Source organism: Euprymna scolopes, chromosome 7 (genome assembly GCF_053919585.1).
Source record: "Euprymna scolopes isolate OS-2025 chromosome 7, ASM5391958v1, whole genome shotgun sequence".
Lineage (NCBI taxonomy): Eukaryota > Metazoa > Mollusca > Cephalopoda > Sepiida > Sepiolidae > Euprymna > Euprymna scolopes.
The window spans coordinates 66537695-66555740 of record NC_136488.1 but is presented as its reverse complement, the minus strand read 5'-3'; the positions used below and the strand labels follow the sequence as shown (position 1 = coordinate 66555740).

Sequence of the window (18046 nt, the reverse complement as noted above, 5' to 3'; positions counted from 1 at the left end):
TATCACACACTTCAAGACCTCCGCAACACTTCACACTTCATCACGATTTTGATACAAGTCTTGGTTTAGCCTGGTATCATTCTGGCAACCTAAGGACTCGCTTAATGCATCAGACTCTTCTTGTTCGAATGAAGTATGGTTCAATGCCATATTTATAGGCATTACATCCTTTTTTAGGAAGGATCGGTTTATTGCTAATTGCATGGAGTGTCTCTATCATGCATGTTAACAGGTCCATTTATGACAATTTTTATGCATGCCAGAGGGCTCACATTTGATGACCTTATGCCATATCTTGTGATTGTAGATTTGTAAATACACCTTTGAGCACCTGTTTTTATAAATGTAGAATGGTTTGTGGATCAGTGAAAAAGAAAAAGGTTTTCAAGATTGACTCATCCAATCAACTTTATTTAATACTTTACTCTTATTCGCCCCAAATAAGGCATATTGATACTTGGACGTAAGGGGGTACTATTTGGGATCAGATCATGCTTACAGGGACACTATGTAGAGAGTTGAGCAGCGAGATCTTTGTTCGCATTACATTTAATGTTCTGCATGCTAATGTACTCAGAGAGACAGGAAACGAGGAGGGAATTATAAAGTCTAGCAGTTCGAGGAGAGAAACTATTAGAGTAGAAAGGTATCCGGCTTCTATAGTGACGAGCTATGACGGTATAAGGTTATTTGAGGATATTTATGTCGAAGGGGCAGAAGTGCTACTTTTGGTGTGTTGGTGGATGCTTGCACAATGTGAGTCCTCATGTTAAAATGTACTTTTCAACTGAATATTATTATATCATCACTATTTCTTTTGCAACGAAAATAAATGAAAGACAACTTCTTGTGTAAATTAAAGCAAATGGCATCGGATTTCCAGCAGATTTTCCCTGACTTTGAAGGATTCGACACACTCATTTGATAATTCAGTGTTGCATTTGTTCAATCATGGAATTAATGTCAACTTTATAGCAGATGCACAGAAGAACCATCAGCAAAGAACTTTTCAAAGAAATAGAGAAACAAAGAAAGTGTCGACTCCAAGGATTCTGATTTGGAAATGTCCAAAAAAAGCATCACAATTGATTAGTTCCATCTTTTAGAGATTCTGAGGAATCAAGTTATTTAATGGATTCTACTTTTTCTTGCAGAGTAATATTTAATTGATTATAGTTTAGTACACTGAAGTTTCTTTCTGACAATATTTAGAGACTTTCTAGGAAGTTTGTTAGACCGTTTATATATATGGTTGGTTGTTTTTGTTTTACGGCATATCAATCCTTTTCAGCTTATTTAATGCCGAATCCAGTGATTTTGAAGAACAATATTTTAATAGAATATATTTATTTTTTTTTCAAGTCAGTTTCTATTCAGCTCATAGTTGGAACCCTAACAGGTACTACCACTCTGGGTCAGAGTGGACCTGAGAGCAATGGCGATTAAAGGGTGCCCCCTCCCAAAGCCCGCAAGCTGGGGCCTCACCATCGGATATAGTTTAAGGTCATATTCAGGACCCGTTTGCTTATATATATATATATATATATATATATATATATATATATATATATATACACTACACACACACTACACGTGCGCACACAAACACACACACACATATATATTGAAGAACGAAATAAAAAACTGCCACTAGCATAAAAAGCAAAGTGTAAACAAATTGAGCTTAGGTCGTTTGGACAATGCTTATAACATTATAATTTCACGTACCCATCTCAGCTGCAGCCAAATAGTATAACGGTGAGAAGCGCTTCAATCATGGCTTGAGGTAGTTGCTAGTCTAGCCACACTGATGATCTGTGATACAGCGAAACATTAGGATATGTTGATGACTATTTATATACGTACATATATATATATATATATATATATATATATATATATATATATATATATATATATTGTTTTAACAAAAACTAAGACATCAAAGAATGGGTTGATAGCAACAAATAGTGTATTTCATTGTTAGTTACAATTGTTTCAAGACTATTCGGACAAATTCAAACATTATATCGTTTGAAAATGTTCACAATAACAGCCTTTCTTCAGACTTATTGAATAAAAAACACTTTAACAATAAAACATTATGGAAACCATTTCCCTTATAAGGAAAAGAAAACAAACAAAAAATATTTTACCTATATCTCATCCTTGCAAAGTATTTATATATATATATATATATATATATATATATATATATATATATATATATATATATATATATACTTATATATAATATATGTATAATATATATATATATATATATATATATATAGGGTGTTTTTTGAGGTATTGAACTTTGAATCGATTTTGAACCGACAAATTGTATATTTGGCAACTATCCGTTATTTTGAGTTTAGCTTGGTTTGACAATTCACCATATAATTTATAGCAGGAGGAAGCCACATGCCGCACAGTGCGCTATACGATACTGAGAGAAATATTTAATAAACAATTAATTTCACGAAATGGACCTGTCAACTGGCCACCTCGTTTGTGTCATTTGACCCCATTAAATTAGTTTATTTGGGGATCTGTACAGTCTATGTCTATGCTGATAAAGCAGACACAATAAACTACTTGGAAGACAACATTCGACATATTATTACCGAAATACAGCCTAACTGAATGTAAAGAGTTTGTAAATATTAGACCTAAATTACATCATAAATGCACTAGCCGCAGAGACCATATGGCAAAAATTGTATTAAATAAATAACAAAAAATTATCTTTGGAGTAAACTATATATTTGTATAATAAAAATGCTTTTCTGCAATTTATTTTAAATTAAAGTCCGCTGTTTCTAAAAAAAAACACACTCTCTCTCTCTTCATATATATATATATATATATATATATATATATATATATATATATATATATATATATATATACTCAGTACAAATATAACCAAGTTTGAGAACGTTTAGAACTGCACATCTAACTCCCTGGGAAAGTCTTTTAGCACCAGAATGGTTTAGCGAGAACACTATTTTACATTTTGAATATTTTACAAACTTTCTGAAGAGGATGCTTTAAAAAATGTACAAGATCGTCTGAAACTCGTTAAAACTATTTCAAAAAATTATTTCAATCATTTTTTGAAAAATGAAAACATCGAATAATAAAACATGTATGAAGAATCATACCAAGTATTGGTGACCCCCTCATTTAAATAAATAAATATATATATATATATATATATATTTGTAGTCATTGACATACAGTTCTGTTTGGTTGTATCACAACTCATCAGTGCCGCTAGACTACCACCTCTCCCAAGCCGAGGATTGAACCTAGAACCATCACCTTGATAGCCAGCAGTTCTACCGATCGATCCACGGGAGCGGTGCCTGCAAATAGGCTAGCCAAATGTCTATTTTAAACAAACATTCGTCCACCACTTTTATTTACAAATGAATTTATATCTTCGTGTATATATATATAATTTTATGCATAAATTTTCAGTATTCAACGGGGCTCAATACATAGGTGGAGCTAGCTGTATAGCTTAATTGCCATATATATTTTTGTAACTTACTACTATATATATACATATATATAATTAATTTCATGCAAACTGCTGTGCTTAAAAGATTAACTACACACTGATATATCAAAATATAACAGTACTAGACTTTTTCGCTTGTTAAAAACGAGAAAAAGTTTTAGCCCATTGACTTGATTGACTTAGTGTAACATTGTCCGGAGAAACAACGCATTATATGCAGTTTCAGTCACAAAGGAGACCAAAGATTGGGAAAGAGGAAAGAACTTCAACTCACTTTTTCTTTGTAACAACTATAATTATTTCTTCATTGTTACGTCTGTGACGCCACCCATGTGATCTCAAACGTTATTCAAGTCTCAAATGTTAGTCCATTCCATGCTTCACGTCTCTCACGTGATCGTCCTCTTTCTCCTTTTTATAGTCTTTTTTCTTTACTGATGACGTCATTTCGCATGTATTAGCATACATGCGTCCGTACTACGTCACATTAGAATGAGAGTTTTATGTTGATCGAAGATGATCGAATTTGTGCTCATTTTTGTTTTAAATACTAATCCCTATTAATTTCTATTAATCCATAACTGTGAATCGAACGGATACCATAATAATTAGTTTAATGCACCTCATCACACAACAGTCCAGACAAAAGTTCAGTCAGATCGACTCAGTAATTTCAGAGAACTTCTAGAGTAAATGTGGTATTGTGGTAACTAATCCCTATTAATTCCTAACTGTGCATCGAACGGATACAATAATAATAATAATAATAATAATAATAATAATAATAATAATAATAATAATAATACTTAGTTTGCTGCACATTATCATGACAAAACATACTTGATTCGCTGCACCTTATCATCACAAATGCCCATAAAAAATTTCAGCCAGTTCGGCTTAGTAATTTCCGAGAAAACGTGGAACAAACAGAAATGCAGATTAAGAGAAATATAGACATTTTCATTGTTGCACATCCATGTTGCTATTAATATACAAGTGAGGTCTTTCATCATTCATCCCTGAGCCCTAACACTTGAGCTGTATCTTATTTTGAATTGATCTCTTCACTCCACAAATGACAGACACTTGTTTTATCACCCCTTCACTTTTGTTTAACTCCACTTTATTTTAGTCAGGTTATTTTTGCCACTTTCTCTCATGATAGACTCTGGACATTTACTTACCATTTCATATAAAGATAGGTTTTATTTTCAGCCAATGTTTTGCTCACAGTCATAGGTTCATCTAAGACATTTTTATTTTACTTTTTGGGAAATATGCCATCAATGGAGAACACAGGTAATCGCATTTGAAATATAGGAAGATGAAAATAGTTACAAATCAAATCAAATTAACTGAGTTTGAGTGGGGGTGGGGAAGGGGCAGATAATAAATCTATTTAGAAATCTTCTTGTATTTTTATAAGTTTTGACAAACAGAAAGTTTGACAATAATATCAATCATTTATGCATATTCTGAAGTTGTGTTCATTCAACTTGAAAATTTAATAGTGAAAAAAGTTTCAAAATACGTGTGAAAGAAAATGCTATTTAAAACTTAAGTATTACAGATTAACGAAAATATACTTATGATTTAAGCGTAATGAATCAACAAAGACGCTATTTCAAATTTAAATAAAACAGATCAATGAATATTACTATTTCAAACATAGGTGTTCCTCCATAACCTTGAGCTTCCGGAGGAGCACAGGCCATCTACAACTTTGTAGATGCTTTTATAGCAAGGAGTTTTTTTTCGGGGTGAGAGTGCCGGCCCTACGCCCAACCTTCTCAGAAGGTACATACAGCGCCTAGTCTTTCTAAATGGTCACCCATCTGGTACTGGCTAGGCTCAACATTGCTGACCTTTGGTGACTTGGTGAGAAACGGTGTGTCAACGTGATTGTGCCATACAAATATAAGCGTTACAGATCAACAAAGAAGCTAGTTTAAATCAACAAAGATGTTATATCAAATTTAAGTAGAACAGATTAAATATACTATTTCAAACATAAGCATGACAGATCAAAGAAAATGCTAATTTAAACTTATTTTATTTATTATTATTTTTTTTTTTACTTATGTTCACCCCTTACAAAGCATATCGCCACTTGGATGTAAGCGGCTACTATTTGGGCCATGTCTAGGAAAGATTAACAAGATATTTATGTTACATTTAAACCTCTGCATATAAGTACAGCCAGGGAAGCAGGCAGCAGGAAGGGAATTCCAAAGTCCAGCTATCCGAGGTAAGAAACTATTAAAATAGAAAGCTTTCTGACATTTAGGGACATCAACAGTAAAGGGGTGAAATCTTATTGCTAAGTAGGTTTGTCGGGGATATGTACGTCGCAGGGATACAAGTGAAACGAGTTCATCAGAACACATTCATTATTATGTAGAACAGTTCAGCGAATATGCTTTTCAACTTTGAGCAAGTTTAAGAAAATCAACGAAGATGCCATTGCAAACTTAAACGAAACAGATCAACGAAAATTCTATTTTAAACTTAAGTGTGACAGATCAGTAAAGATGCTAAAAAGAAAAAGTGGAACGAACAGAGAGGTAGACTAAAGGAAATATAGATGTTTTTATTGTCGCACATATTAATACAGTATAACTCCTATAATTTGAACATCCGCTTCATTCAAATTAGAGGATGCTGTTCAAGTTTCGTGATAAAAAATGTGCTGCAGTTAACTTTAATTTTCTAAGAATTAAGAAATAGTAAATTAAATTCATTGCTATATGATACTTCAAGTATATATTAAGTTGAGTTTACGATATATTGCAAGTAAGAATTGTTAAATATTATTACCAGAAACAAAAACATTGAAAATAAATTAAACCTACTCTTACTTGTTAGGTATTTATTACCTAAGTTATCATCTACAGAAATCATACATTTATGTAAAATACAGTTATTTTATTTATTCATTGAATGAATCTCATTGCAGTTTCTATTTTCATCGATTGAGCTCTTGGGCACTGCCATTGTATTCCTTAAGCGATCACGAAAATCTACAATTTCTTGGTTCTGTAGCTTCTTTATGATTACGAGGGACGTGCAATAAGTAACGCCCATGACCCACTTCCAGTTGTCTGATCTAGCTGAAATTTTGCATATGCAATGATTTAAATCTCTACGGGTTATCTGGCAAATTACAGTTCTGAACTATTTGTGGTTTCTATTTTACAGGTGTTTGAACTGAGTCAGGTGTGAAATGGAGCCTGTTAAATGTCGAGCAGTGATCCGGTTTTTGTATTTGAAAGGACGCACACCACAGGAGACTTTTGATAAAATGAAAGAAACTTATGGTGATAATGCCCCATCATATGACGTTGTAAAACGCTGGCATCGTGAATTCAAACATGGCCGGAAGTCTGTGGGAACAGCTCCCAGACCTGGTCGCCCCATTCTGCCATTGATGAGGCATCTGTCCGTCAAGTTAAGGCTGCCATTTTGGAAGATCGGTGCATTACTATTCGCCAAATAGCTCAAGATGTCAAGATTAGTACAGGGTCTGTGGAAACTATCATTCATGACCATTTGTATATGCATAAGGTGTCTGCCAGATGGATACTCAGGTTGCTCACACCATTCCAGAAGCGAGAACGCGTTGAGTGCTCGAGGATGAATTTGGAGATGTGCCAAGAAAACGAGTTAAAGTTTTTCGAAAGACTGATTACACAGGATGAAACCTGGGTCCATCACTATGATCCAGAGATCAAAGTCCAGTCAATGCAGTGGAAGCACTTGGACTCACCACCTCCAAAGGAGGAAAGGGTGCAACCCTCCACTGGCAAGGTCATGCTCACAGTCTTCTGGGACCAGGACAGAGTAGTGATGACCAATTTCCTGGCAAAGGGTACCACAATTACAGGAGCCTATTATGCTTCACTTTTGAGCAAATTAAGGGAAGCTATCAAAATTAAGAGGCAGGTCAAGATCAGCAAAGGTACCCTCCTCCTGCAGGACAACGCTCCGGTCCACAACTCGCATGTGGCCAGATCAGAAGCATGGGCGTGTGGTTATGAAATCCTTCCCCAACCTCCCTACTATCCTGACCTTGCACCCTCTGACTTTCACCTCTTCCCAGCCATGAAGCTGTTTTTGAAAGGAAAGCGTTTCTCAGATGATGCAGGCTTGATTTCTGAAGTCACGTCGTGGTTTGAGGACCAACCTGGAGTGTTCTACAAAAATGGTCTCCAGAGCTGCATCAAACGATGGGAGAAATGCATAACTCTGAGTGGTTCTTATGTAGAGAAAGACTAATAACTGTGCCAAGTTTCGTTGCTCTACTGCTATGGGAAGTGGGTCAGGGGCATTACTTATTGCACGCTCCTCGTATATCTCTTTGGAGTGACATTACTTACAAAACATAGATGTCACTAAAGTAAGAAGTCCAAATGAGAGGAAGTCCAAATTTAAAGGAAGTTCAAATTAAAGGGGTTTTACTGTATATAAGTGAGATCTTTTACCATTCAGTCCTGTGCCCTGATACTTGAGCTGTATCTTATTCTGGATTTCTTCACTTCACAAAGTACAATTGAATGCTATTTCGAATTGAAAGAAGACATATCAATTGATGTACTATTTCAAATATAAGCGTTACAGATCAACAAAAATGCTAGTTTAAATTTACGTCTGACAAATCAACAAAGATGATGTTTCAAACCTAAGTGTAACAAACCAACAAAGATGCTATATCAAATTTAAATAGAAGAGATATATTTCAAACATAAGACTGACAGATCAAAGAAGATGCTAATTTGAACTTATGTAGAACAGATCAGCAAATATGCTTTTCAACTTTAAGCAAGTTTAAAAAATCAACGAACATGCCATTGCAAACTTAAACGAGACAGATCAACGAATATGCAATTTAAAACTTAAGTGCGACAGATTGACGAAGATGCTATATCAAATTTAAGTAGAAAAATATCAACAAAGATCATATTTAAAATGTAAACGTGACAGATCAATAAAGATGCTAATTTAAGTTTAAGTTTGCGAGATCAAAAACGATGTTATTTCAAACAAGTGTGACACAGACGAACAAGCTGTATCTAAAAATAAGATGAGTCCCTTCAATCCGCGTATCTAATGATAAAAATACAAGTTGAAACTGAAACTTGATAGATTGACGAACAAAACCTTTGATAATAATTCGATGATGCATTTAAAAATGTGACCAAATTGGATGATCAAATTGAAATGGTAAAAAAAAAAAACACTCGTCACAAAAGAAACACGATGACGATTCAATTTGATTAATGATCTCTTCTTTTTTATCGTGTAACCGTGAAATTAGTTGTAGTAAAATATATAGTATATAAAATCATGAATTGCTCAGGTATATGCAATTTGACAAAAATACGAAAGTCACAAAATATTAGAAAATCATCATCATCATCATCATCATCATCATCATCATCAATAATAATTTTACATTTACCTTTTGGGGAATATGCCATCCATGAAGAACACAGGTAATCGCGTTTGGAATACAGGAAGATTAAAATAGTTACATATCAAATTAAATCTACTGAGTTAGGCGTGAAAGGGTAGATAGCAAATCTATTTAGAAATCTTATTGTAATTTCAACAGTTTTAACAAAGAGAAAGTTATCTAAATCATTTATGGACATGTTGAAGTTGTATTCATTCAACTTGAAAATTTAGTAATGGAAAAAGTTACTTTCAAATTCACGGTTAAAACAAAATTCTATTTAAAGCTTAAGTGTTACAGATTAACAAAATAAATTAAAAGCTTAAGTATTACAGATCAACGACAAATAAAGATAAATTTAAAATATGCTATAAACCAACAAATATATTATGTCAAGCTCAAAATATGGCACATAGACGATATCAAATCTTTTGAGTTGAAAGCCACGTTTAAGAAGACTTTCCAATGTGTAGCTAATCTGTACAATTCTGGAGATGAAAAAGGTAGCTAATCTGTATAAGTCTTAAGCATTAAAATTTTACAGGCAAAAAGCAAAGATCTTTCTCGTGGGGACACAAAAAATTATGTGTGAGAATTCTGAAACATCCAATATTTTTATTACGGTTTCTGATTGGTTGCTAACAAAATGTGGGTCCATTTGATTGGTTGGTTCCTATCGCCAGTGTTTATAAGTAGAACCTTCAAAATTTCTTTAATCATACTCTCATATTTTTTTTTTTTTACAAAGGTGTCACCACTTATTAAGGCCCAATGACCATTCGAGGATAAGGGTTAATGAGAGTACGGTGGCCAGGGGAACATGTCAGTCATTGATAGTAGTGGACATTTGATAAACTGGATTACTTAAGGGGATGGCTCATCAAGAATTTGTTTACGTTGGACTTGAAGATGACCATGTTGTAGTCAGTTGGAAAGCAGGATGAATCTCCTTGCTACTTCAGCTGCCTAGAGACTTGGGTAGAAAGTACCAGTCAAGAATTTGTTCTTGACAATCAGTCTGACAGGTGTGGGGCCAGGAATTGGCCAAGTACCTGTCGGACTGAAGTACACCGCCTAGGTAGTACCTAAGAGGTCAACCCTTCTAGGCCTTGCCACCCGACTTTCAGATGGAGCAAGTTTATAGGTTGTTGCCTAAAGCGCCCCTACCTGGGAATGTTGATGGGGGAGGGCAGGCAATTTTTCTAGGACAGAGGGTTCCTCCTTTGGAAAACAACGAGGATGCTATATCAAATTTAAGTAGAAAAGGTCAACGGAGACAATATTTCAACCGTAAATCTGACAGACCAATGAAGATGCTAGTATAAATTTAAGTGAGTCAACATAAATATTATTTAGAACTTAAGCGTGACAAGTAAAACAAAAATACCATTGTAAACTCAAACGAGGTAGATCAACGGAAATATTACTTCAAATTTACCCGTGATAAACCAAACGACGGACTTAAGTAAGATGCGTGCTCTTCCATCATAAAAAGTGCTATTTGAAAGTAAAGTATGACGAATGAACAGACGAAACTCACGATAGTTATTCGATGATGCATCTAAAAATGTGACTAGATTAGATGATCAAATTAAAATGGTGGGGAAAACACGTGTTACAAAAATATGCAATGGATGTTCGCTTGAGAATAATCATTTATTTGTTCATTATATTTTAATTAAAATTATTAATAAATTAAACAAGATAACAAAACAACGAAAAAGGGCAGTTTTATATCCGGAAGTAAAAAAAATAAATAAATAAATAAAAAATAATGGGGAATGAATGCAGTGAATCCGATCCTAATCTTGGATATTAGACACTCTAAAGATCGCGCGTAAATCATGGTAACAGTACAAAATCCAAATTATCTTTTTTGTGATGCTAAACTTCGTCTAAGAAGACATCGAACACTGTATATAAATGCAAATCAAAATAGCTAATTCTCAGAATTCCCCCACTCCTTATCTGTGCCTAAACCTAAACGTAGATTCCATGAACAAAGCATCTTTCTTAGAACTGCACGCATGTGAAATTTTATTCCGTCTTCCTGCTTTCCAACTGACTACAATATGGTTGCCTTCAAGTCCAATGTGAACAAATTCTTGATGAGCCATCCCCCTAAGTAATCCAATTTACCGAATTCCTACTACTAACGATTACTACGACATTTTCCCACTGACTACTGTACACTCATTAACCCTTATCCTTGAGTGGCTTTTGGGCCTTGATAAGTGGTGACTCATTTGTGAAAACAAATATATATATATATATAATTAATTATTTCAAATATATTTATAACATGAACTCCAAACCGATATTCTTTCAAAAGTTCTCAATAGAAATTAGAATTCCATGTATGAAATTATATAGAAATTAGGAGTCATCTACACAGATCAGCCAACGTTTCGACATTAACATATCTCGTCAGGACTCTAAAGTGAGTTGAAGACTTCAAATTGAAATTGTCCAAAAGAAATCAGGCAAAATATGTTAGACAAAAATCAAGGTCATTAAACATGTAATTTATTATTCTTCGGATTAGTCGGATTAGTCGCGTCCATCTCCCTACACCAACACTAGTTGCTAATGCTTAAATTATTATACACACACACACACACACACACACACACACACACACACACACACACACACACACACACACACACACACACATATATGTATGTGTGTGTGTGTGTGTGTGTGAATGACGCACTTCTCAAGTAGTTGCTAGTTGATTCTTCTAAAGATCTTATTTTGTAATTCTTATCTTGTCGGCCTGCATTAAGCTAATCTTATATTCTTTTCCTGTTCACAAAGAAAACGTTGAAAGAAAATAAAAATGGCCGGAGCTTCTACATTAACTCAAAGGCAGACCAGATGATATTCCTCCAGACTCGATGGTGCCAACGTTGTTTTGATAACTCTGAATACCTAACAATATATATATATATACATTAATATATATATATATATATATATATATATATATATATATATATATATATATATATATATATATATATATAGAACCTTTACTGTAGATCTAGAAGTTAAATATAAGCTTGATAGCATGATAAATATGTCTTCCTGCAATTAGAGATTGGTCATATGCTTTTGGTATATTTGACCACTGTTTATTCAGTTACACCCGGCCTAATAAACTATTCTTGCAGTTTGTTTCTAAAATTCTTCTTATCTCCCCCACTTTATCTACCCTTTCTATTTTGCTTTTCTTTTAATGGAAATCGCTTCAGACAGGGTATGAAACCACTTGATGTAAAGAGCTAAAAAAAGAAACACTTTATGGCCAAAAACTAGCCGATGATAAGTATTTAATGGATAGATTCCAACCCAGAAAACAGAACATAGCTCATCGAATGTGAGGACAAAGGAAGCGAGAGTTATAAAAGAAAGTACAAAGTCAAATTCGTACCCTCCTCAAATGTTATTTGAGAGAGAATTCTGATGTATTTGAAAAATACCAAACTTTTTTTCAGTGGGAGGTTTAGCGTTATTCTTCATTTTAATAACACGGTACTGTTACCACATGTAAGGCTCTACTGCTAAGAGATTCTCGTCTTTGCCAAGACAGAATTCAAAATCAACTTCGAACTCTAGTGGAGAAGGATGATCTCCTCTGTTACTTGTGGCCACTTTTTCGCAGAAAGATGTTGTTTGTTCCTCTCTACACTACCATTACATCTAGGAAAGGTGCCTGACTCGGCCCCAATCTCTGCTTTCCCCTTATAAGATATTCACAGCAAGAACTCGTTTAATTTCAATGAAAAAAAAAAACAACACTTTATCTTTTCTTACATGTGCTTATCATTTGGCAGAATTTCTACAAACAGGGCTTTTCACCAAGAGCTTCCTATTGGTAGAGTTCATTGCAACAAGACTACTTCCCTGCGAAATACAACATAGTCCTCTTCGACTCTAATCTTAATAAACTCTTGTCATGAACCGTCCCCATAATTACTCAAACTCGATCCATTCGATCAATCATTTGCAATCCTTAGATAAGGTTCTCATCTTCCAATTGATAATCTGTAGATCCTAGTATAGACAGATACTCCATAAATATCAACATGCAATATGTGTATGGTTTCACAATTAATTAGTCAGTGGTACATAAAAACACTTTCGGTGCAAGAAATAGCACGATTTGCAGAAAAGTGCCATTGTCATACTTAATTTTATCAATGCTGAAATCCACAAATAATTTACAGCTGATCTAATTAGTCTATTCTGCACACCACAATAGAATCGAGGTTCTGAAAGATCTAAACACTATCAATTATGCCACAACAGTTTTATCAAATTTAATATTTTTGAGAAAGTTATTTAAAACGAAGGGAAAAATAAAACAAAGGACAAAATAAAGCTAAGAAAGAAAAAAATTAATATCATTAAATTATACTAGCAAAAATTTGTTCCCTCCTGGTTGTGTGTTTTTGCTAGTACGAGATGGTTAATGGATGCGTACTACGCTGCTCCACCAAAAGAGGAGGTAATGTCTGGGAAGATGATATCAGGACAAACTTCTCGTCTCAAAGGAGGAGGTAATGCCTAGAAGGATTTATCAGGACAAACGAACATATACTACACTAAACCCCTCAAAGGAGGAGGTAATATCTGGGAAGGTGATTTAATAACACTAGAAGAAATACTATACTACTGCCCAAAGGTGAAGGTAATACTTAAGAAGTTGGTCTCATGACAACATGAACTGATACTACTCCCCCCCCCCCAAAAAAAAAAGATGGTAATCCTTGGGAGGATGACATCATGAACACAAAACAAATACTACACTAACTCCTTCGCAAAAAAAAAACGGAAGTTTTTTTTATTGTTTGGTTGTTTTATTTTGCAGTTTTATTTTGAGTTATTTGACGCCAAATTTAATAATTTTGAAAAAGAAAAAAAGGATTTTATGTTTTAAGTTATTTATATCTTCAAATATAAATTCGTGGTGTTCTATTTGGTTGTTTTGTTTGACGGCATATCAACCCTTTTCAGGTTATTTAATGCTGAATCCAGTCATTTGTATATTTCTGACATGAAAAACAAAAATATATCGTCATAATCTGTTTTCTTTTTCTTTCTCTTTTTTTTTTAGGTGCTGCTATGTAGGAACCATGTCCTTCCGAACTTATCACAGTCTGAAACCAGCCCCTGCTTAACTTTTGTTTATCCTGCTTTAGCTTTTTAGCTAAATACTTGTAGGGGTTTCCTCACTTCATCTAAAATGAGTTGGGACCATACGACTAGCAGGGTACCCTCGGTACTTACTGCAAAAGACCTTACCCCTGAATGCTGTGCTCTGTACGATGAGACAAGGACAAATTCTGCCATGCTTTATGCCATGTCTGCTGCAGACAATACTACCCAACAGCATGACTCCAGCCGAAAGTTGTGCCTCCCGATACGAAGCCATAAACGAACACTTTCGAAAGGAAACAAAATACCTTCCCCTGCCAACATGGATAGTTCCAGTAGCGGCTATTCCATCAGTAGTAACGTCCCGTTCCTCAGGGCACAGACCGAAAAAGATGAATACGCTTGGTGTTCTGTGGAGACCTGCAATGTTAACGGGGGTGAGGAAAGGGAATGCGGCCTTGGGAAATTTCGTCCAGAGTTTCTGAAAATCTGTACAAATATAAAATCTTTTGTTTTCTTCATGTGCCTATTGTTAATCGTGACCGGTTCGCTGTCGACGGGCTACCTGAACAGCGTGATCACAACTATCGAAAAACGATTTGAAATCGGTAGCTCCATCTCTGGGCTGATTGCTGCTTCTTATGAATTCGGATCTCTTGTGGCTGTTATTTTTGTCAGCTACCTGGGTAGTAGGAGACACATTCCTAAGTGGATTGGGGTCGGGGTTGTATTTATGGGTTTTGGGGCCATCTTTTTTTCAATGCCACATATCATAGCTGAAAAATATACTGTAGAAGACAAGATAATCAACAGTACCAAGGAAAACATATGTCGTTCGGTGGTGGACGGTCAAGGGAATCGGTGCATCGACAAAAATTCTGGAAATTGGAAGTATGTCCTGATTCTTATTATTTCCCAAGTGCTTATCGGTACAGGCGGAACACCAATACTGACCCTTGGGACTACCTATGTAGACGATCATGTCACAAAAGAGAAAGCACCATCTTATCTTGGTAAGTACCTTTTCTTTTTTTACTTTAATTATTTAAGTTTATTCAGCTGAAGAGACAACCATCTTGATTTATCAAATCATCTAAAAACAGAGTGTAGTATTTATATTATAATAGTCTGGGTGCCCGGCGTTGCCCGGGTTTTTTGAGGTGAGTGTTGAGCAAAAAAAATAAAAAAGTGGTAGTAGGCAGGCTAGCTCGAACCCATGATGCGAAGGCGGAAAAGAAAGCAAAAGAAAATCTGACGTATTTTCGCTACTCCATGACACGATCGGATGTTTGGAATGTTAAAATTAGGCAAAGTCAATCCAACCGATACGATGACTTGCAAAAATGGCTTGCAAAAAATCGACCCCCTACTTGTAGAAAACTGCCCAGTATAGGGTGAAGAAATTAATATTTTGGGCCAATTTTGCAATATTTGTCTTCCGAAACATCCAGCTACAAAATGATACCAATCTTGTGAAAATCTGTCGTCTCTGTCAAAAGTTTTAGGATGACATACATACATACATACATACATACATACATACATTAAAACAGCCAGGTAAGATTTATATCATAGATTTCTCTTAGTCTGTCTGTCTGTCTGTCTGTCTGTCCATTCCTCTTTTTTCAGAAACTACTTGGCTTTCTTTCTATGAACCTTTGTTATGAAAAGATGCAGCGAACTAAGTATTATTGTATCCATTTGATGCACAGTAAGGTATAAGTAGAATCAATAAAGAATAGTCACCAGAGTATCTCATTTACTCTAGAAGTTTTCTCAGAATCTACTAGGCCGATTTGGCTGAAATTTTGTATGGACCTTTCTTATGATAATGGTCATCAAACTAAGTATTATGGTTGCCACTGAAACATAAGGGACTACAGTGATTAGGAACCAAATTAAAAGGGGGCATTCTAGGTGGGGAGTTTTGCATCAAGATATGTGCTCATATTACATTTAAATTTCTTCATGTTGATACATTCGAAGAAACAGGGAGCAGTGAGAGAATTCCAAGGAAAAACAATGTGAAGAAAAAAGCTATTAGAGAAAGTTTTCTGGCATATGAGATTTTGCTGCTCATCAAGTTTTTCAGAGATATTTAAGTTGAGAGGTTAGATTGGGTTTATGTAAGAGCATGTTCCATAGAAGTACTTGTGGTACTTGTGCATAATTTGAACCAGACGTAACTCAGCATCCGATCAGCTTTGCTCGGAACATGACGTCATGTGCTCGGGTTTGATTGTAATGTGACGAAAGACGTCGATCAGCCAATCAATGCACTGCAAAGTAGCAGACGAACTTTTCGAAACAAAAATTGAAAGGAAATAAAAATCATTAAATGCATTAAGCAGCACACACCTGTAACAGCCCTATTCTAAAAACTGTGTAAACAAAAAAATGAATATCTCCAGTTTGGAAAAATATTTGATGACGCCGGAACAAGTGGTCTCAAAATGTCAAGAAAAAAAGACTAATTGCTGAAAAAAAAACAAAAAAAAACAAACAAAAATAAAAAAAACTGCGTTTCCTGTGACGAAAAGTGCATCATCGCCAAAAGAAGACCCGAGAAGAATGAATGTGGGTGGAGATACACGCGCACGCAATGCACCTCCAACCTCTCCATGTTAAGAACGGATTTCAGAATAGACACCTGTTCCCAACCTCTCCATGTTAAGAACCACCATTACCAAAAAAAGAAAAAGAAAAAAAAGTGTGCTAGTACACTTATTGTTCTGCGCTATTTTTAAAATAGTATTTTCAAGTTTAATTAAAGTTTTAGGATATCTGTTTTTATTAAATTGTTAGGTGAAAGTACAGAATAGGTACACAACACCTCCCATCCCCATGTTAAGAATAGCTAAATAATAAATATTATTATTTCATCACGGATCAATAAGTGCATGAGTACCAAAAAAAACAAAAAAAAAACATAATTTATTAATCTTTTTCTTGAAAAAAAAAAAGCATCTTTAATTGATACGCAAAAACTTAAAAAAAAAACCCAAAAAACTTTGCTTACCTGTTTTGTTTTGAACTTTTTCGTTGGACAAAAAACAAAACAAATTACAGTAAAAAACTTATGATATTACAAAAAAAAAAATACAACAAAAAACTTGTTACGGTAGGTCGTTGTTTCTTGTTTTTTTGTTTTGTTTATTTTTCTGTTAAAATTATTGTGTTTACATGTTTCCTTCATTTTTTTTTTTTTTTTTGAGCAGCGTTTATTACGCTTTCACAATGGTCGTGAACAACGCCGATCAGCCGCTGAGTTACGTCTGGTTAAAATTTGCACAAGTACAGTACTTATAAAACAGGTACAGAGATGGAACACTGCAGCGATGGGACAGAGGCTAGAGCTTGGTAGACTGTTAGAGACTCATTTTGCAAACCTGTTCAAGAGATTGGTGCATCAATCCAGATATGGCAACAATACTCCATGCATGAGTGACTGATAGCGTTATAGAATTATAGGATGAGAAGTTTTCTAACCTGGTAGAGTGAGCCCTTTTTCTTTACAGCAGGTTTGGCAATATCTTCTATGTTTTTATTCCAATTCATGTTTCCTGTGAATGTAAGCCCAAGGAGTTTGAACGTTGGACTTTTGAGAAGAATGCTTTCAGGCCGCTTATGTCCGACTCTGTCTTGGATACTGCTAGGTGAATATTGTTCTTAACATCAATACGGTTCTGGACTTCGTTTTAATGATCGTCAGGTTAGTCAACATTCGCAAAGGTATGCTGTATCGATTGTATAAGCATTACGGATGCTTTCTTGCTGAGTAGAAGATATCCTTAAGAAACAATCAGAAGCTGGAGAGATCTTTTTTGTTATTGAAGGTCAACTTCATTGCTTTTGAAACTTTCAACTTTATCAGCTCTTCTGCTTCATCTTCAGTAGGTTCA

The 18046-nt window shown here is 34.8% G+C and overlaps 1 protein-coding gene across 2 annotated transcripts in view; it reads left to right on the top strand.

Moving 5' to 3' along the window:
• LOC145279776 (solute carrier organic anion transporter family member 5A1-like) overlaps positions 1-18046 on the top strand; it is a 382142-nt gene that overhangs the window by 161233 nt on the left and 202863 nt on the right. For both annotated transcript variants that reach the window (XM_080131097.1, XM_080131096.1), the window contains exon 2: positions 14104-15157. In XM_080131097.1, coding sequence (XP_079987223.1) covers positions 14233-15157 — 925 coding nt within the window. In that variant the 5' untranslated portion in view covers positions 14104-14232. The remainder of the gene's footprint in view (positions 1-14103; positions 15158-18046) is intronic.